At 55.5% G+C, this 21,496-nt stretch overlaps 1 protein-coding gene across 3 annotated transcripts in view; it reads left to right on the top strand.

Moving 5' to 3' along the window:
• NSD1 (nuclear receptor binding SET domain protein 1) overlaps positions 1-21,496 on the top strand; it is a 105,035-nt gene that overhangs the window by 59,173 nt on the left and 24,366 nt on the right. For all 3 annotated transcript variants that reach the window (XM_084635857.1, XM_084635856.1, XM_084635855.1), the window contains exons 12-19: positions 536-715; positions 3,998-4,154; positions 4,532-4,737; positions 5,643-5,755; positions 6,987-7,256; positions 8,670-8,786; positions 12,703-12,844; positions 13,800-13,906. In XM_084635857.1, the coding sequence (XP_084491983.1) occupies positions 536-715; positions 3,998-4,154; positions 4,532-4,737; positions 5,643-5,755; positions 6,987-7,256; positions 8,670-8,786; positions 12,703-12,844; positions 13,800-13,906 (1,292 nt within the window). The remainder of the gene's footprint in view (positions 1-535; positions 716-3,997; positions 4,155-4,531; positions 4,738-5,642; positions 5,756-6,986; positions 7,257-8,669; positions 8,787-12,702; positions 12,845-13,799; positions 13,907-21,496) is intronic.

Here is a 21,496-nt window from a genome sequence, read left to right as displayed (position 1 = left end):
TTAGGTCGACGTGATGTCAGTGTCTGCACCACAGAGCTGCTCCCGCTGCAGCACGTGGCCACTACACCGATACCCTAACTCCATCTCGGCGAGAATGTCGGTTTCCCTGCTGGTAGGCTCCCTGCTGTGAAAAAGACCCCGTGCAGGTTCGGGCTGTCAGCATGATTCGGGGGGGGCTCACAGCTGTGAGCTGATGCCCACCTGACAGCTGGGGGGAGCCATCTGTGGGCCCGTGCCATGTTGCAATGCCTGGAGCCTCTGCCGCAGGCTGTGTGCAGGACGGGCTCGCTCTCCAGCCCCTCTGCCCGGGGTGCAGCACCCACCATTGGGGCATGCTGTTCTATCAGTTAATTTAAACACAGGGACCGTGTTTTTGAGAAGCTGGCGTAATTAGAGGCAAGGTGACCCTTCGCCAAGTGACCCATTTCACCCTTTGTTGTAAGCCGGAATATTGACAAAACTAAGTTCTAGGAGCAAATTATAATGGTCACTTTCCCTCAAATGTTTACCTGTGTCCAACCTCTACCACCACCAGGTCGCTTGATGCGTTGTGTTCGGTGTCCGGTGGCATACCATGCCAATGATTTCTGTCTGGCTGCTGGGACAGTGATCCTCGCCTCCAACAGCATCATCTGCCCCGCTCACTTCTCTCCCCGGCGGGGCTGCAGAAACCATGAGCACGTCAACGTCAGCTGGTGCTTTGTCTGCTCGGAAGGTGAGACCCTCTGTATTCTGCCTAGTGCATGGTGAGCACTGCGGGCCGGGGCCGGGGCCTGGGCCAGGGTGCGCTCGCCCCGCGGGAGGATATGGGGCCCTGGGCCGGGTTGGGCCGCTGCGCGCTCGCTCGCTCGCCCGCCCCGCGGGGGGATACGGGGCCCTGGGCCGGGCCGCCGTGCGCTCGCTCGCCCCGCGGGGGGATACGGGGCCCTGGGCCGGGCTGGGCCACTGCGCACGCGCTCGCTTGCCCGCCCGCCCCGCGGGGGGATACGGGGCCCTGGGCTGGGCCGGGCTGGGCCGCCGCGCACTCGCTCGCTTGCCCGCCTCGCGGGGGGATGCCGGGCTGGGCCGCTGCACGCTCGCTCGCCCGCCCCGAGGGGGGATACGGGGCCCTGGGCTGGGCCGCCGCGCGCTCGCCCGCCCCGCAGAGGGATACAGGGCCCTGGGCCAGGCCGGGCTGGGCTGCTGCGCGCGCGCTCGCTCGCTCGCCCGCCCGCCCCGCGGGGGGATGCCGGGTTGGGCTGCCGCGCGCTCGCTCGCCCGCCCTGCGGGGGGATGCTGGGCCGGGCCGCTGCGTGCTCGCCCACCCCGGGGGGGGGATACGGGGCCCTGGGCTGGGCTGGGCCGCCGCGCATGCGCTCGCTCGCTTGCCCGCCTGCCCCGCGGGGGGGGATACGGGGCCCTGGGCCGGGCTGGGCCGCCACGCACGTGCTCGCTTGCCCGCCCGCCCCGCGGGGGGATATGAGAGCCTGGGCTGGGCTGCTGTGTGTGCTCGCTCGCCCGCCCGCCCGCCCCGCGGGGGGATATGGGGCCCTGGGCTGGGCTGCCGTGTGCTCGCTCGCTCGCCCACCCGCCCCGCGGGGGGATACGGGGGCCCGGACCGGGCCGCCACACGCTCGCTCGCCCCGCGGGGGGATACGGGGCCCTGTGCCGGGCCAGGCTGGGCCGCTGCGCGCTCGCTCGCCCGCCCCGCGGGGGGATACGGGGCCCTGTGCCGGGCCAGGCTGGGCCGCTGCGCGCTCGCTCGCCCGCCCCGCGGAGGGATATGGGGCCCTGGACCGGGCCAGGCTGCCATGCGCTCGCCCGCCCCGCGGGGGGATACGGGGCCCCGGGCCGGGCCGGGCCGCCGTTCGCCCGCCCGCCCCGCGGGGGGATACGGGGCCCCGGGCCGGGCCGGGCCGCCGTTCGCCCGCCCGCCCCGCGGGGGGATACGGGGCCCTGGGCCGGGCCGGGCCGCCCGCCCGCCCCGCGGGGGGATAGGGGGCCTGGGCCGGGCCACGCGCTCGCCCGCCCGCCCCGCGGGGGGATACGGGGCCCTGGGCTGGGCTACTGCGCGCTCGCTCACCCCGCGGGGGATGCCGGGCTGGGCCGCCGCGCGCTCGCTCGCTCGCTCACCCCGCGGGGGATGCCGGGCTGGGCCGCCGCGCGCTCGCTCGCTCGCTCACCCCGCGGGGGATGCTGGGCTGGGCCGCCGCGCGCTCGCTCGCTCACCCCGCGGGGGATGCCGGGCTGGGCCGCCGCGCGCTCGCTCGCTCGCTCACCCCGCGGGGGATGCCGGGCTGGGCCGGGCCGCCGCTCGCTCGCTCACCCCGCGGGGGATGCCGGGCCGGGCCGCCGCGCGCTCGCTCGCTCGCTCGCTCACCCTGCGGGGGATGCCGGGCTGGGCCTCCGCTCGCTCGCTCACCCCGCGGGGGATGCCGGGCCGGGCCGCTGCGCGCTCACTCACCCCGCGGGGGATGCCGGGCCGGGCTAGGCCGCCGCTCGCTCGCTCACCCCGCGGGGGATGCCGGGCTGGGCCGCTGCACGCGCGCTCGCTCACCCCGCGGGGGGATACGGGGCCCTGGGCCGGGCCGCCGCGCGCCCGCCCCGCGGGGGGATACGGGGCCCTGGGCCGGGCCGGGCCGCCGTGCGCTCGCTCGCCTGCCCCGCGGGGGATACGGGGCCCCGGGCCGGGCCACGCTGCCGCGCGCTCGCCCCGCGGGGGATGCCGGGTCCTGGGCCGGGCCGCCGCATGCTCGCCACGCGGGGGATGCCGGGCCTTGGGCCAGGCCACCGCGCGCTCGCCCCACGGGGGATACGGGGCCCTGGGCCAGGGTGCGCTCGCCCCGCAGGGAATACGGGGCCCGGCCGGGGTGCCGCGCGCTCGCTCTGCGGGGGATACTGGGCCAGGCCGGGCCGGGGTGCCGCGCGCTTGCCCTGCAGGGGATACAGGGCGGGGCCTGGGCCCGGGCGCCGTGCACTCGCCCCGCAGGGGATATGGGGCCGGGGTGTCGCGCGTTTGTCCCGCGGGGTGTACAGGGCCGGGCCCTCGCTGGGGTGCCGTGCGCTCGCCCTGCGGGGGATACGGGGTGGGGCCTGGGCTGGGGTGATACCGCTCGCCCCGCGGGGGATACGGGGTGGGGCCTGGGCTGCGGAGCCAACTGTCAGCCTGCACCATGGGGTGACGTCACTTGCCCCGTGGGAGATATGGGGCGGGGCCTGTGCTGGGAAGACGTGCACTTGTCCCACGGGGAGTACGGGGCAGGGCCTGTACTAGGGTGACACCCAGTTGCCCGGTGGGAGATACAGGGTGGAGCCTGCGTGGGGGGTGCCCAAGGTAGAGACCTAATGCAGAACCAGCTACTTAGCAGGAAAATACTACTGAGGACAGATCAGCTTGGGGCCCCCATTCTCGTCCAATGTCAGGTCAAGGTGTCTGTCTTGCTCTCATCAAGCCTCATTGAATTAGGGTTGGTTTGTGTTAGAGACCGCCGTTCCACACACTGGGCAGCTGTGCTCCCAGGTCTCTGTATCCAGGCTGGGAGAAGCTGCTCAGGGCAGGAAATGAGATAATATTCTTGATGGAAGGACTTTGCCACTGGAACAGCTTCGCAGAAGAGCCTAAGTCTGTTTTCAGATGTGGTTGCACCTAGTCTTCCTGCAAACGCCTTCCTGCAGGTACCCCAGGAGATGAGACACAGCCTCAGCTGCATGTGGCCATTGCTGTCAGGCCTGAGTGAGGTGAAGGGTACAGAGTGCAAAGCCTGTAGGCTACTGTAACCCTGTTTTGAGGGACTTCAGTGGTGCGTAGGCATTGGCCTGGCCCTCTGCATGGCCCTGGCCCTCTGCATGGCCCTGTGCTGCTACTTGGCAGAGATGGAGAGATCGGGTGCCTGGGCAGATGGAACAAGCTTTGTGCAAGAGCCTTGTTCCTCTTCCCGGCAGTTTGAATCTGTCTGGGAGCCTAGGGTGCAGTGTTTCTGTGATGTGGCTCTCACTGCTGTATCACTCCTGGATGCAGGGGGCAGCCTTTTGTGCTGTGAGTCATGCCCAGCTGCTTTTCACCGCGAGTGTCTGAACATCGAGATGCCTGAGGGAAGCTGGTACTGTAACGACTGCAAAGCTGGCAAGAAACCACATTACAAGGAGGTGGTCTGGGTAAAAGTTGGGCGCTACAGGTGGGTAAAAATAAATGTGGTTCCTGTCCATGTTAAAGCCCTTCCTCATGCAGCGCGGACTATGCGGGGGGCTCTGGAGAGTGCTGGTTTCTACTCAGGGTTATGCAGCTGGGTCTGTTTTTAATTCCACATAGGCACCTGATAGTAGAGTGCACCATTCCTCCCTGTTCTTTCCCTCTTCCAGCTGCTGCTTTTCTCTTCCCCAAGCCAAGCTTCTGCCCATTACTGCTGTTTTGTGTGAAGTACTGGAAGCCCCAGGAAAGTTCCTTTTCTCCTTCTCAGTGCCCCTACAGAATGGAAAATCGCTGTTGCCAGCTTTTAGGGGCAGTGATGTCAAAGCTTTGACCTGCTTTTCCTGTCCCTATCCCCTGTGACAGGTGGTGGCCAGCTGAGATTTGCCATCCTAGAACTATTCCTGTAAACATCCAAAAGATGAAACATGACATTGGCGAGTTTCCTGTGCTGTTTTTTGGGTCCAACGATTACCTCTGGACGCACCAGGCTCGGGTGTTTCCCTACATGGAAGGCGATGTGAGCAGCAAGGACAAGATGGGCAAGGGAGTGGATGGCATTTATAAGAAAGGTAACACTTTCCTCGTGCTCTAGGGAGGCACTAGCTGTCTGCTCTGAGATTGTTTTGGGCCAGTTCCTCTATGGTCCCATGAAGGGTGTGGAAAAACGATGGTCCTCCCATAGTCAAGGTTGAAGCAAGGCTTGCAGAGCACCTCTGGTTTATGCCTCATACCCATAAGTGAACCCACCCAGAAGATTCAGAGGTCTGAGCTTATGCCAGGGGAACAAGAGACACCCAGCTCCTGAATGCCAGTTTATTCCAGTTCTGCCACAAACTCTGTGAACTTGGCTGAACCACTGCCACTGTGCCTCAGGGCCACCATTTGTAACGTGAGAGTAATGAACATACATAAAACGTTGTTGCAAAACAGTTTAGAATTGCTAAATACACCATACACCTAACACAACTGCTCAAGGACAAGGGAAGCCACTAACAATACATACTGTAGTCCTCCAGCCACAGGCACCCACCTTACATGACTGCAACTACTGTGTGCCCCTTTAGTCTGGCCTTTTCCAAACTACCTCTTCCCGATTGCTGCTTGTGGGTGTTCAGCGCAGCGGTGTGTTGTGCTGGAGGGGACCCTGTGATACAAGCAGTGATGGAAGGCTAGCATCTCAGGGGGCAGAGTTAATAACGCCTTCGCTCCCCAGCTCCCTCAGTGGGGCTGCTAATGCTTCCAACTTGGTTACTAGTAGCTCTCTTCAGTGACACCTCTTATGGGACGCTGTTATTCCACCTGCGGAACATCTTTCTTTTGGACAAGGTAGAAGGCCACTGGAGCGTGGCCTGTCCATTCAGAACCATGCATACAAACAACTGAGCACAAATGTGGCCATGGAGAATATTCAGGCTATTTGACTTCAACAGTAGCGCAAGGGGCTTCTTGTAACACAGCGTCTGTTTTCTTTCAGCTCTGCAGGAAGCTGCTGTGCGGTTTGAAGAGCTGAAGGCACAGAAAGAACTGAGGCAGCTGCAGGAAGACAGAAAGAATGATAAGAAGCCTCCTCCCTACAAACATATCAAGGTGAGGACATCACGTCATCACCAGCTGGTGGGCGCTAGAGGGGAGGCCTGGGTCATAAGCTCTGAGCTGTTGGTGCAGGGTATTTACAGGCACACAGAAATGCCTTTGCTGCTTGCAGTGTCCTGCACTGTGGAGCATGCCTTTGAAGGCTGATTCGCGACCCCCAGGGAGGATTGACAGGAAGGTTTTCCGCTTCCAGCAATGTCCTGAAGCACTTCATCTGTCCTCTCTGCTACCTGAATTCATATAGCAGCTGTTGTGTCACTGCTGGACATCAGTAACAGAGGTGCTCTGATTTACTGAGACATCTCTGGGCATCTTTACATCGCTACAGACCAGTCATATACAGTCACGGAAATGTCTCTCTCCCATGTGGGTTTAGCTAGTGGTGAAGGAAAAAACAGTTGTGTGCAGTTGTGTCCCAACCCACTGTTTGAGAACCAAGAAGTGGGTCTTGGGGATTCGGAGGACAGCTCTAGTTATAGGTGAGTAACCTACTGGTGTTCATTGCGGAGGGGTGGATTCAGTGGGATTGCAAGTTGGTACAAAGAACCGCAAAGGGCTTTTCTCAAGAGAGCATCTCCTTATTGCCTGCCTTTCAGAGTTCCTTGCCTTTAACCAAATCAAAGGCCCCGCTTGTGCTAAAAACAAGCCAATCTCTTCTTCATGTGATGCAGCCCTCTACCTCCTCACAGAGACGTTTTTAAAGAGCTTCCTGGCTTAACTCTGAGTTTGAGAATGGGCCTTCAGATCCCAGCCTTGTCTGGTTACTTTTGCCTTTACGCATGCAAGATAGTTGGGTGGGGAGTTAACTGCTTGTTTTCCAGTGCTCAGCAGAGTCCCTGCACCTGTCACAGATGTGCAGTCCGGGTGGTGGATGGCAAAGAACTGTTGGAGGTAACTGCTTTAAAACCAAGAGGCCAGAATGCGAAGTTGCGTTAAGGCCTGTCACTAGAGAGTGCAGAACGTGCTGTTTCACACGGAAGTTGCGTGGGGCGTGCCGCAGACTGGCAGTGGCGGCGAGAGTGGTAAAGCAGCACCTCCTGAGTGCAGTCAGAGGTTGGGGTGAATGGAGTTAGAGGGATGCCTACAAGTATATGCTTGGACCTGTGTGGCCTTCAGTCTTCGCTGTAACTGGTTTGCTCAGTGGGTGTGATGAAATGCAGCGTTGATTGTTCCTTGTCATGCTGTTGTTTCCTAGCTAGCTAACCTTGTGTGTGTGCATTCCAAGGTAAACAGACCAGTGGGCAAGGTGCAGATCTTCACAGCAGACCTGTCTGAGATACCCCGATGCAACTGCAAACACACAGATGAAAACCCCTGTGGCCTGGACTCAGAGTGCATCAATCGCATGCTGCTGTATGAGTGCCACCCCCTGGTCTGTCCCGCGGGGGGGCGCTGTCAGAACCAGTGCTTCTCCAAGAGGCAGTACCCAGAGGTGGAAATCTTCCGCACGTTGGCACGAGGCTGGGGCTTGCAAGCCAAAAGGGACATTAAGAAGGTACCCATTATGTGTCTTCATTTTACTCTGTGCTAACACTGAGCCCGTCTTAATAGACATCTTCCTGTGGTTCCATAACTTACGTGTTATCTGACCAAAGGAGCCCCTAGAGAAGAGAAATGGATGACTTTAGTTTCCTGACCTGCTTTCATCCAGGCGGCAGGGATGTTCTAGCTTCCCTGGGGAAGTGCCTTGGGATCCAATAATCCCCATGGTAGTCTAGAAGACGGTTCAGTCCATCTGCTTATATGGCCCTCAGACACTAAAGTGATGGGCACTAAGGTAGCAGTTCTTAGACTGGGTTGAGATTTCTCAGACAAGGAGCACTGAGCTTCCATTCTGGAACCTCCAGGCATTCTTCACATGGGGATCTTACTTAAAAACCCAGGTCATAATTAGCGTCTGTTGGGGAAGCCCTCAGACCGAGGGCAGTGTCTTTGGGAGAGCTGTAGTGATGGCTGAAGCTAGCATATCTGGATGTGGGGAATCCCCCTACTAGCCAAACCACTATCGTTCTAAAATCCAGAAGTCTAGATCTGCTGGTGGTCAGAGGGGTTTTCTCCATAGGAAAGAGGGTTTGTGTTAAACAACAAAGGAAAGCAGAGAACAATTAAGTTGAATAGAAGACAGACACATTGTATGTGTAAGGGCTGTTAGACTGCAGAACAGGTTAGCAAAGGCGGGGTTGGCATCTCCAGAGAGAGGAAGGCCAAACTCGGTCCCTGACCTGGCCTCGGTGGGCTGCCTTAACTGCTGATTGTTAGTGATGCAGTGTAGGTGGTTATCCCTGAAAACCTTCCATGTAACCTGTCTGTAACCACCACACAAGGAACCAGTGAAACTCAGATGCTGAAATGGGGGTGTCTTTTGGTAAAAGTGGTGCGGCATTGTACTCACTGTGTTTGGTGGCCTCTTGAACAGGTTTTACTGTGTGGGATAAATGTCAGCAGTGTTCAAACCAGATGCCTTGTGCTCTGCGATGTTGCAAAGCTTGTTGCAGGGTTGTGTTCCAGGACCCAGGCTGTGTATCAGTTCTGCCAACAACTCCTGTAGTTCAGTTATGGAGCAGGTGTCAGTACAGAATTCGGTAACGCACTAAACCCAAATTCACTTTACTTTATGCTGTCCCTAAATGTTTTATTTTCAAATAGAACAGGGGGTAACGTGTGACTATATTATTAACGGTCCTATTTAGTTTACTGAATACGTTTTTTGAAATTTATGAAGCTGCTGCGTAATCTAGGTGAAATGTGCTGCAAAGTACCTGGGGTCTAGTCGTTAATGAAACGAAAGTATCCAGAGAGGAAATGGATAGCAAGCTTTGTTAGCCCAGAAGTGCCTTCCTCCCCCAAAGAGTTCTGCTTCCGTCAGTAGCAAGACCTGAGCAGCTGCCTGTTCCTTTTTCTTGGGCAGGGTGAGTTTGTTAATGAATACGTGGGAGAGCTGATTGATGAGGAGGAGTGTCGGGCACGAATCCGCTACGCACAGGAGCACGACATTACCAACTTCTATATGCTGACTTTGGACAAGGTACGTGATGGGCCTCTCTCTTGCCAGTATCTTAGACCAGTGGCTCTCAATCTTTCCAGAGTACTGTACCCCTTTCAGAAGTCTGAAATAAATAGAATGAAATTCAGTAAGGACAAATGTAAAGTACTACTCTTAGGAAGGAATAATCAATTGCATAAATGCAAAATGGGAAATGACTGCCTAGGAAGCAATATTGCAGAAAGGGATCTGGGGTTATAGTGGATCACACGGTAAATATAAGTAAACAATAGAATACTGTTGCAAAAAAAAAATAAAAGCAAACATCATTCTGGGGTGTATGAGCAGGAGTGTTGAAAGCAAGACACAAGAACTAATTCTTCCACTCTACTCAGCACTGATAAGGCCTCAGCTGGAGTATTGTGTCCAGTTCTGGGCACCACACTGTGGAGAAAGTCCAAAGAAGAGCAACAAAAATTATTAAAGGTGTAGAAAACATGCCCTATGAGGAAAGATTGAAAAAATTTGGTTTGTTTAGTCAGGAGAAGAGAAGACTGAGAGGGGACATAAGTCTTCTAGTACATAAACAATTATTATAGGGAGGAGGTGATAAATTGTTCTCCTTAACCTCGGAGGATAGGACAAGAAGCAATGGGCTTAAATTGCAGCAAGGATGGTTTAGGTTGGAGATTGGGAAAAACTTTCTGACAGGGTGGCTAAGCACTGGTACAAATTACCCCGGGAGGTTCTGGAATCTCCATCATTGGAGGTTTTCAAGAGCAGGTTAAACAAACACCTGTCAGCGGTGGTCTAGATCAGCGGCTCTCAAACTTTTAGCAACCTGAGGACCCCCATTTTTATGTAAATTTTTTTGCTAACCCCCAAGTCCCTGCTCAGCCCCAGGCCTCGCCCCACTCCCCCAAGGCCCCACCCCTGCTCAACCTCTTTCCGCCCCCTCCCCCGAGCGCTCTGTCCCCACTCCTTCTCCTCTCTCCCAGCGTCTCCTGCACCCGGTGAACAGCTGTTCCCCAGTGTGTGGGAGGCACTGGGAGGGAGGGGGAGGAGTTGATCGGCGGGGTCCGCAGACCCCCTGGAGTACCCTCGCGGACCCCAGTTTGAGAAATGCTGGTCTAGATAATACCTAGTCCTGCCTCGGTGCAGGGGATGGGACTAGATGACCTTGAGAGGTCCCTTCCAGGCCTACGATTCCATGATTCCCCAGTGCTCAGATATGATGGTCACAGGGGCCATATAGGCAGACAGGCAATAGGGTTTCTCTAAATAGGATTTCTGCTCTTAATGGCTCTCTATTCTTGGGTCCATGGTGGATCCGCTGAAAGTGTCTCAGGCCACCCCTGCTAAGATCCTGAGGCTGTCTTCTGTTCACCAGAGCATATTTCCCTTCTGGCTATGGTCAGAGAAGGAGCCTGCTAGGACTGTAACTTGCTGATTGTCAACTCACAGACCTCGCAGCACTGCTCCCCTCCCCCATTGCACCCTTTGTCTACTCTCCAGCCTCAGGTCTTGGCTTCGTGCACTGTTCGTTGGTGGCGATATCTGCCCCAACAGAGCTGTATTCTCCGGTTGTCTTTGGAGCAACTGTAGAGGTGTCCAACTGCTTCTGGACTGTCAAGTTTTCCCACACTGCACCATGAACAAAGGGCGAGAGCAGCCACATTTTGGAAGGGTGCTAGGAAGCCTGGGATGTGGGTGCTTGGACTCGGGCCCACATAATGCAGTGTAGACGCTGGAGGCCCAAATGAGTTCAAACCCTAGGTTAATAAACCTAGAGTCTGCTAACTCGAGTTCTGCTAATCCTGGGCTTACACTGCAGTGTAGACAGACCCTTAGGGCACTGTTCGGGAGCACAGGATTCCACAGCTCCAGGCCTCCCTTGATCACAGGTGTCAGAATAGTGCTCAATAGCACGCTCTGCTCTTGTTCCACTATTAGGTGCATCATTGAGTTTCTGAGACTCGTCATGACTTGAATTCAAAGCACCTGAGCACCAAGCAGAGACTTGGGTCATAGCTGTGGGCTTCTCTGCACTCTTGCTGTCTTGCCTGCTTCTCTGTCCTTCTCTTTTGCCTTTCAGAGACAGCAGAAGTATCTCAGGAGCTTTAAAGTGCAGCCATGCAGTGTCTCTCTGCACAGGCATGCCTCATGCGTGGTGTCTCAAGGCCCTCACTGAGAGACACTCGCACCTGCCTCCACGAGCAATCAGGTCCCAGAGTGAGCCCCTCAAAAGTCCTCCTGGGCTTCGACTTTTCCAGTAGTTGCACATAGCTGACCCAGAAGCCTGAAAGGCTCCTGAGTCTCAAGAAACCCAGGGTCAAGCTCCCCAGTTAGACATTGGTGTTTGACCTGGCCCATAGCAGCATGGATCCGACAGGACGGAACCCGAAGCTCTGCTTTTGTCTCATTAAAACCGGAAGCCCTTCTTTCTTTCAGTGGCATTTCAGGTCTTTCCACCCACTTTGCCGCACCAAAGTACAGTCCCAAACCCGAGGGTGGGCAGAGGTAATTGCACCACAGAAGCGCCGTGTTCATTAGCGTGATTGTTACCGGCTGAGCGCTGATCAGCCAACAGGCATTGTTGAACGCAAATGAAAACTATCACTGTGGACCACACTATCCTATCCTGCCTGTCACTCCGTCCCATAACTTGGTGTCATCTTCAGCTTGGCGCTCTTGCTAGGGCCTCACGTCGAGCCTGTGTCTAAATCTTGCTGTTTCTTTCTGCATAGTGCCTCTAAGAGATGGCCTTTCCCAGCCATCCATCCAGCTGAAACACTCATCCCAGCTCCCGTCTTCTCGATTACTGCAGCCTCCTTCTCTTTGGCTTTGATAAATGAGACCTTGCTCTGCTCGTATCTATTCAGAACACTCCTTCAAAGGTCTTTTCCTAGCCCTTGGTTTGACCATGTCACTCCTCTCTTTGCACCCTCCACTGGCTCCCCCTGCTCTAGAGCATCAAGCACAAGCTGCTTATCTTCACTTTCAAGGCCCTTCATGGCCTGTCACAACCTTCCAGTCATCTCATATTTGTTATCAAGCCATCAGTGCTCACCTCTGATTGGCCCAGGACATGAGTGTGCGCTGCCCACGTGTTAAATGTTCCAGAAAGCTCCCTTGTGCTTTCCCCTGTGCTGGCCCACATGCTTGGGAGGCGCTTCCCATTAAGATCTGCAAAGCTACCTTGTTATCCACCTGCAGATGCAGTCTCAAAAATCTCCTTTGCTGTGACAGCTATAAAAAAGTTGGCAAGAGTTAGACTGGTGGTGCGCAGAGACTGCTGCCTGTCATGTTGACCATTATTGTCTGATTGTTTACTTGTATGCCCCCGTCTGTCTGTGTTCATTTGTTGTTTCTTGTCTTATACATAGATTGGGGCAGGACCAACCATCTTGTGATTCTTTGTTTGTACAGCGCCTAACACAGCGGGGTTCAGGTCCACACCTAGGGCTCCTCGGTGCTTCAGTGATACAAATCATAAATAAGAAGATGATTATGGAGCACAAGAGAGCAGCATAGGAGTGGTGCTGGTATGCCCTGCTGCAGCATGCTGGCCCAATACAAGCCCTGGGTTTTACCCTTCTGGGGAAGGAAAAGCTGGATGTGCCAGGCAGCAGCCTCTTTCATTAGGAAGCCTCCATCTCCATTGGAGGAAGAGATGCTCGGGGGGTTGGGGAAGGGCAGTTCTCTGCATTTTGCACTTTGCCTGCAAGCTCCAGCAAAGGAGATCTGAGAGCAGAAGCTTGTTTGGATTCTGCCAGGTGTCAGAAGTGCATACGGTAAAAGGTATTGGCTGTAGGGCATTGTAAAACGCATACCCAGGCACTTAAAGCCAGCACTGAGAATACGTCGTAACACGCTTTGGGGACAGGGCAGGGCCTTTGTGGGGTGGCTCGAGCAGGAGATGTTACGTTAGAAAAGTCGCTTTTCCTTGTGATTTTAGGATCGAATCATTGATGCGGGACCGAAGGGCAATTACGCTCGATTTATGAACCATTGCTGCCAACCCAACTGTGAGACTCAGAAATGGTCCGTGAATGGTGATACGCGCGTTGGGCTCTTTGCTCTTGTCAATATCAAAGCTGGTAAGGGACCTTGTTCTGTTGCTGACCCGGAGTTCTGGTGGGCCGTCTCTGTCAGGAAAGGGGAGGGTCTGGAGCTGAGGCGGCCTGTAGGAAAGCCTCCGTACACAAAGGGTGGAACACGTAAGCCTGGCACATACAACAGAGGGTGTATTGGGAGGGCTGATTGTGTGTTTCTGCCACCTGGCCCATGTTTTCCACCCCCACGATATCTTGTGGAGGCAAGAGCGGGACCCAGATGTGTTTCCATCTCCTGGCACATGCGCGGCGGGGGCAGGGGGCCAGGGACCTGGAGGAGGGGCCAGAACAGCTCCAACGGCACACAGCATCGGGTGGGCCGCTGGCGAGCAGGTGGGAACAGCTCTCCTTTCCCGGCCGGCTATAGCAGTTGTGCCAGCCAGCTCTGGGGTGCAGGGACCATGCAGAGGGGACACAGTGTAAGCCCCCCAGCTAGCTGGGATAGGCTGGGGGTGGGGCACTGGCACCTGGGTAGGGGGACGTCAGTGCAGAGGGAGCCAGATACTGAGGAACTCTCCTAGGAATGGCAGGAACTGTCAGGATGCCCCCCCACAGCTAGATCCAGCTCCCCCTAGCCCCCATAGAGTCTTAACAGCTCCCCTTGCTCCCTATCTCTCCACCCCCCCCCCCTTCTCAGTGAGCATCTGTGCCCCTGAGCAGAGTGGCATTGTTATAATTGCCCAGGGCCCAGCAATATGATTCCTGGGTTGCCACTGGCAAGCAAACAAATGCAATGTCAAAACCTGGAATGTGGCTGGTGATGGGGTCTGCATCTAGTTGCCGATCCGTGTAGATCTACCCTAGGGGAGGGGGGAGAAGCTGGTGCCCCTCCACATTTCTGCCAGCCGTGAGTAGGCTCTGGTGTTTCTTCAGTTTAGCAGGAGAAGCTGTATGGTTTGTCACAGTCCAGATGTTGCCTACCGATTTCTTTTATTCCCAGGGACTGAGCTGACTTTCAACTACAACCTGGAATGTTTGGGGAATGGAAAGACAGTTTGCAAATGTGGTGCTCCGAATTGCAGCGGGTTCCTAGGAGTGCGGCCAAAGGTAAGACAGCCCTTCTCTGGCTTCTTTTTATTCCAAGGGCTCTCTTTGAATTGGAGTGGCTTGCTTGCTGCAGGGACACAGAAGTGCCATGATAAATGCCACTGTATTTTCAAAGTGATTGTGAAAATCCTGCTGAGGCTGAGTTGGGCAAACATGCAAGTACCTCACTTTAGGTTGCAGGAGCACAGAATCTTAGATTTTGTTAAATCAGTGTAGGAACCAAATTCCAGAGCAGAGCACCCACAAAGAGGCCTTGTCTGCACTAGGAGATTTCATAAGTATTTTTCTCCACGGGTTTAGCAATAATACATTAAAGTTTATGAGTAAATAGGAACAGAAATACTCTATACATGCAACAGGGATGAGCTAACATCGGAGGAGAAATGTTTGCTTTTGGAGCTTCCTGACTTTTGAGCACTTGATTTCGTAATCTTAATGTTGCGCTAACAGGAATTAATACTTTATTTTGAATTTTACTGTTTGCTTGAGATGGGGACTTCTTAATGAAAAACTGCAGAACCAGCTGGTGTGGCTCGCAGTCTTCACCAGCAGAGTCTGAGCCGCAGCTGTTTACTAGTTCCACATGTTTCACAAAGCAGCTTGTAAACTCTGTGCTGTGGAGTTAGTAGGCACGTACTGCAACAAAGAAACTGCCTCGTTGAGAGTTGAGTTAGATGCTGCACCACCAAAGCCTCACAAGTTTACAGGCCAGGCCCTGTGTTCTCCACAGCAAGCTGGGCCTAAATTCTGTAGGGGGATCCCGGGTTTTGTGGCCTTGTGGTGTAGCAGACTGGAAATTCTTTAGCAGCCTCATTTCAATGAAAACCACAGCTTTTCCATTAATTACGGATGAGCTGAATCACACAGTTGTCACAGTGAGCCCCTCTGTTGTTTATTTTGATGTTAAGCTCAGTTTATTGTATGCTCATGCCACATCTTCAGTTCCTGGTGTGCCTCATCTTTTTGGTACATCATAGAAATCAGGGGAAGCTGGAGGTTTTGGTAGTTGGATGGGAGCAGCTGGTGCTTTGGGCCTGGGGGGTTGGTTTGGAGTTCTATGATAAGCACATTATGAATGTTTCTGATAAAACAATCAGCAGTGAAATAGCTAATGGTGTTTACACTTAACTTGCCATTGTTGGGATCCAGAATTAACATTTCAGTCTGATGACTGAGGTAGTTCTTCTTTGAGTGATTGCTCATGTGTATTCCACAATAGGTGTGCATGCCTGCCACGTGCACGGGTGCCGGAGGTTTTTCCCCCTAGCAGTGCCTGTAGGGGGGAGCACCCCCTCCCCGCGACCGCTGGAGTGGAGCCTGTCTGGCGCGGTATAAGGGGGACTGCACTCCCCCCACTCTCAGTTCCTTCTTGCCGCCAGTGAAGGTGCGTTGGAAGTACTCTGCCCCAGCCCTGCAGCAGCTCGTCCCCAGAACTCTTCGTTTGTTCAGTAGTACCTGTAGTCAGTTAGCTAATGCAGTTAGTTTAGTTAAAGAAAAGGAGGACTTGTGGCACCTTAGAGACTAACCAATTTATTTGAGCATAAACTTTCATGAGCTGTAGCTCACTTCATCGGATGCATGCAGTGGAAAATACAGTGGGGAGATTTATAGACACAGAGAACATGAAACAATGGGTATTACCATACACACTGTAACGAGAGTGATCAGGTAAGGTGAGCTATTACCAGCAGGAGAGCGGGGTGTGGGGGGGACCTTTTGTAGTGATAATCAAGGTGGGCCATTTCCAGCAGTTGACAAGAATGTCTGAGGAACAGCGGGTGGTGGGGGGAAGGAATCAACATGGGGAAGTAGTTTTACTTTGTGTAATGACCCATCCACTCCCAGCCTTTATTCAAGCTTAAGTTAATTGTATCCAGTTGGCGATTTAATTCCAGTTCAGCAATCTCTCCTTGGAGTCCCTACCAATTCACGGTCCTACCATTTGGTCTGTCCACTGCCCCCAGAGTCTTTACAAAGTGTATGGTAGTGGTAGCGGCCTACCTCAGACGCCAGGGGGTCCAAATATTCCCATATCTGGATGACTGGCTAGTCAAAGGCACCTCCCGGTCGCAGGTGAGAGATCACGTGGCGCTCCTCCTGTCCACATGTACTGCCCTGGGCCTGTTGATAAACAACGCCAAGGCCACGTTAGTTCCAGTCCAATGCATAGAGTTTATCGGGGCGCTACTGGACGCAACGTCTGCCAGGGCCTCTCTCCCACCAGACAGGTTCAAGACCCTGAAAGGGCTTATCAACTCGGTCACCAGGTTCCGAGTGACGACAGCCAGGGCTTGCCTGTAACATGTCTGCGTGCACAGACTCAGAATGAGGCCCCCTCCAGCTCTGGCTGGCCTCGCAGTTCTCCCAGGCCATAGACAGGGTGGACAAGGTCCTCACCATGCTGGACTCTGTGATCATCTCCTTACAGTGGTGGTCCGCCCCAAACAACATGCTCCGGGGGGTCCCTTTCAGGGACAGGGCCCTGTCGTTGGAGCTGTGTCAGACCTGGGTTGGGGGGTCCATGTGGGGAACTTTCAGACTCAAGGCCTGTGGTCTCTGGAGGACCTACCTCTTCATATACGTGTCAAGGAACTCAGGGCGGTGCGACTGGCGTGTATGGCGTTCCGCTCGCACCTGGAGGGCAAGGTAATCAGGGTCCTCACGGACAACACGGCCTCAATGTTCTATATCAACAGGTAAGGCGGGGCCTGATCCTCTGCCCTCTGCCATGAAGCCCTCAGTCTGTGGGACCTCTGTATAGCCCACAACATCTACTTAAAAGCCTTCCACCTGCCAGGTGCCCGGAATGTCAGGGCGGATCGCTTGAGCAGGAATTTTTCCTCTCAGCACGAGTGGTCTCTACACCTGGAAGTGGCTCACCAACTCTTCCAAAGGTGGGATACTCCCCAGGTGGACCTATTTGCGACCAGGCAGAACCGACGATGCTCCTGGTTCTGCTCCGGGGGGGCCTAGGGAGGGACGCTATCTCCGATGCCTTTACCCTGTCCTGGTCAGGCCAGCTCCTCTACACCTTTCCCCCGTTCTCTCTGATCAGCAAGGTCCTGGAGAAAATAAAGACGGACAAAGCCAGGGTCCTCCTCGTTGCCCCAGCATGGCCCAGGCAACACTGGTACGGGACCCTCTCGGGGATGGCGGTAGCTCTGCCATGGCAGTTGCTGCTCTGCCTGGACCTGCTCTCTCATGACCAGGGCCGCCTCCTCCATCCCAACCCAGCAACGCTTCACCTCACTGCGTGGCTGCTCAATGGCTAGGTGGCGAGGAAAGGACATGCTCGGAACAGGTTCAGCACGTCCTCCTCAAAAGTAGATGGCCCTCCACTCGCCGGTCCTATGTGGTGAAGTGGCCTCGGTTTTCGAGGTGGGCGCCAGGCCAGGGTGTTTCCCCGACAGCCGCCCCGATCCAGCTTATCCTTGATTACCTCCTCCACCTGAGGGCCCAGGGACTGGCACCCTCATCAGTCAGGGTACACTTGGTGGCCATATCAGCCTTTCATCCCCCGGTGCAAGGTCACGCAGTATTTTCCCATGCTATTACTGGCTGATTCCTTAAGGGTTTGGACCGTCTCTACCCATATTCCAAGCCCCTGGTTCCGCAATGGGACCTAAACCTGGTGCTGGCTTGTCTCATGGGGGCCCCGTTTGAACCACTGGCCACGTGTTTCTGGTCTCACCTCTCATGGAAGGTTTCAGAGTAGCAGCCGTGTTGGTCTGTATTCGCAAAAAGAAAAGGAGTACTTGTGGCACCTTAGAGACTAACCAATTTATTTGAGCATAAGCTTTCGTGAGCTACAGCTCACTTCATCGGATGCATTCATGGAAGGTGGCCTTCCTGGTAGCTATCACGTCAGTCAGGCGGGTCTCGGAGCTCAGGGCCCTAACCTCCGAACCGCTGTATACAGTTTTTCATAAGGACAAGGTCCAGCTCCACTCCTTCCGAAAGTGATCTCCACCTACCACATGGGTCAGGACATTTTTCTGCCAGTCCTCTGCCCCAAGCTTCACACGACTAGTGAGGAACGCCATCTCCACACGCTCAGCGTGAGGCGAGCTCTAGCTTTCTACTTCGAGCGGACCAAGCCGTTCAGAAAGTCTTTGCAACTGTTCGTTTTCTACTATTTCCACTCAGAGGCTTTCTAAGCGGATCACTTCGTGCATCCGTCCTGTTATGAGCTGACAGGTGTCCCCCCGCCACCCATTGTGAGGACACACTCGACTTGGGCGCAGGCCTCGTCGGCTGCCTTTGTGGCCCACATCCCCATCCAGGACATTTGTAGGGCCGCCACGTGGTCTTGGGTTCACATGTTTGCCTCGCACTATGCAATTGTCTCCCAGGCCAGGGATGATGCCGGGTTTGGCAGGGCGGTACTCCGTCCCGAGAACTTGTGAACTCCTACCCACCTCCAACAGATATAGCTTGGAATCACCTATTGTGGAATACACATGAGCAATCACCCGAAGAAGAAAAGACAGTTACCTTTTCCGTAACTGGTGTTCTTTGAGATGTGTTGTTCATGTCTATTCCACACCCTACCCTCCTTCCCCTCTGTCAGAGTTGTCTGGCAAGAAGGAACTGAGGGTGAGGGGAGTGCAGCCCCCCTTATACTGTGCCAGGTAGGCGCTGCTCCAGGGGTTGCGGGGGAGGGGGGCACTCCCCCCTACGGGTACTGCTAGGGGAAAAACTGGCACACCTATTATGGAATAGACTTGAGCAACACATAGAATCATAGAATATCAGGGTTGGAAGGGACCCCAGAAGGTCATCTAGTCCAACCCCCTGCTCAAAGCAGGACCAATTCCCAGTTAAATCATCCCAGCCAGGGCTTTGTCAAGCCTGACCTTAAAAACCTCTAAGGAAGGAGATTCTACCACCTCCCTAGGTAACGCATTCCTACATCTCGAAGAACACCAGTTACAGAAAAGGTAACGGTCTTTTCACTCCCTCAGAGGGATTGTTTCAGGCTGTCTGCAGACTCAGAAGACAGCACAGAACGTAAGAACGGCCATACTAAGTCAGACCAAAGCTCCATCTAGCCCAGTATCCTGTCTTACGATAGTTACGATAGGTGCCCCATAGGGAATGAACAGAACAGGGAATCATCAGGTGATCCATCCCCTGTCACCCATTCCCAGCTTCTGGCAAACAGAGGCTAGGGTCACCATTGCTGCCCATCCTGGCTAATGGCCATTGATGGACCGATCCTCCATGAACTTATCTATTTCTTTTTTGACCCTGATATAGTCTTGGCCTTCACAACATCATTGGGGAGAGAGATAGCTCAGTGGTTTGAGCATTGGCCTGCTAAACCCAGGGTTGTGAGTTCAATCCTTGAGGGGGCCATTTAAGGATCTGGGGCAAAAATTGGGGATTGATCCTGTTTCAAGCAGGGGGTTGGACTAGATGACCTCCTGAGGTCCCTTTCAACCTTGATATTCTATGATTCTATGGTAAAAAGTTCCACTGACTGCGTTGTGTGAAGAAATACTTCCTTTTGTTTGTTTTAAACCTGCTGACTATTAATTTCATTTGGTGACCCCCAGTTCTTCCTCGAGTGATTGTTCATGTCCGTTCCAAGCAGGTGTGTGCGCTGCGTGCGCGCCAGCCAGATTCCCCCTAGCAGCGTCCGTAGGGCCTGGGCGCCCTCTGGGGTGGCACCTTCATGGCGCCCAATATCGAGCCCCGCCGACCCCCCCACCCCCTCAGTTCCTTCTTACTGCCTGTGATGGCTAGCTGGAACTTTGCTCGCTCGTGCAGCAAGCGCCTTAGCAGTGTCTTTGTTCTTAGTGTAAATAGTTTTTCTCTGTAGTTGTACTTATCACATAGTTAGTAGTGTTTGGTAGATAGATAGTTTCCCCTCCGGGGGTATGCCTGGGTCTCCGGGGTTTAAACTCTGTGAGTCCTGCGGCAAGTTTATGCCCAAGAGTGATCCTCACTCGTCCTGCCTGCAGTGCCTTGGTGAGACTCACCAAAAGGACAGGTGCTGCATTTGCAAGGGTTTCCGCCCAAGATCCCTTAAGGACAGAGAACAGAGAATGAAACTCCTGCTCACGGAGGCTGCTCTGAGACCGCAGTCCGACCCGGGACCCAACGACCCGGCACCGAACACATCCGCTTCCGTGTGCAGCGCTCCGGTGCCAACAGCATGTGAATCGGGCCAGACTAAGGACTCTAAAGCCCACCGGCACCCCCACCCTTCGGGACATAGGGCGTCGGCATCCGTTCGGCACCATTCTCCATCCCCGGTGCCGGTAAAGAAGAAGAGGCCGGTGAGGGGGCTGATCACCCCCCTTGAAGCCTAAGATACTGGTGCCGTCTGCGAGTGGCTCAGCATAGACTACGTCCACCTCGCTTCCGCCCAGGGTCTCATTGATTCCTGCCCCCAGCCAGCGTCCTGTCAAGTCCGAACCCTCCTCGGTCCCCGCACCATCTGGTGGACATACAACCACCATCGACGCCAGAGGCGTTTGAGGCGGCAATGGACCTGATGCACCTCCTGGCGCTGGCCTCCCTGCGAAAGAGGGACAAGTCCCCGGCGACCGCATGGCCCCTGTTCCACTCCAGGGGCAGGCCAACCATGATGGTTCGTCGGTCTCCATCTCCGGCACCCCCTGCACAGACGCAGGAAGTGCGCCGCTCCCCGGAGTCGAGTCGTCGTTCGTTGGCGACCCAGGGGACTGCTCCTCCGTGGTGGTCTTATTCGGAGACCTCGGAGTCGGAGGTAGACTCGGCTTGATTGAGCACATCGCGCAGCAGAAGATCCCGGTCCCGGCGCAATCACCAACTATAGCCGGCACCGTGGCAACAACAGTGGCAACCACCTGCTCAATGGCCCTTCTGGACACCCTGGGCGTTCCGTCAGAGCCAGGGTCAAGTCCATGGTCCGGGCTCCAGAACGGCGTCGGCGTCCTCGGCCTCGTTTGTGCCACAGTCAGCGCCGGCACTGCCAATGATGGTGGCGCCCTCGGGCAGAGTGGCCCCCCCGACTCACGTGATTTCAGCACCAGTGCCTCAGCCGGCCCCGGCACCGGCTCCCCAACTGACGGCACCGGTGGAAGCCTCAGCTCCGTCCCTACCGACCTCAACAGTCTCGGTCCCACCGGTTTTACCTGCCCTGGCACTGGCTGCGATGCAGAGTTCTTCATCGGCGCCAGTTCCTCAGACCAAGTACCGCGTGCCGAGGAACCCCGGGGGGGCTGAAGGCAGTGAACTGGGTCCACCTCCGGTTCTCTCTTCCTTGTCTTCACCCGACGAAGCGGTCGCGGGGACTTCACCGGCCCTAGCTTTGGAGGACAACAGGGTTCTTCAACAGCTTTTGAAGCGGGCCGCCCAAAGCCTGGAGATTCAGGCAGAGGAGGTAGAAGAAGACTTAGACCCGGTCATAGACATCCTGGCTCCCTCCGGCCCATCCAGGGTTGCATTGCCATTTATCAAGTCAATAACTGAAACGTCTAAGAACTTGTGGTGAACCCCTGCTTCTCTGGCACCTACGGCCAAATAATCTGAGCGCCGCTACTTTGTTCCCTCTAAAGGGTATGAACACCTTTATACCCGCCCTCCGCCAGACTCTTTGGT

Source organism: Lepidochelys olivacea (genome assembly GCF_965140295.1).
Source record: "Lepidochelys olivacea isolate rLepOli2 genome assembly, chromosome: 8".
NCBI lineage: Eukaryota > Metazoa > Chordata > Testudines > Cheloniidae > Lepidochelys > Lepidochelys olivacea.
Note: the sequence above shows the minus strand (reverse complement) of the source record. Positions and strands in the feature narration are given on the sequence as shown.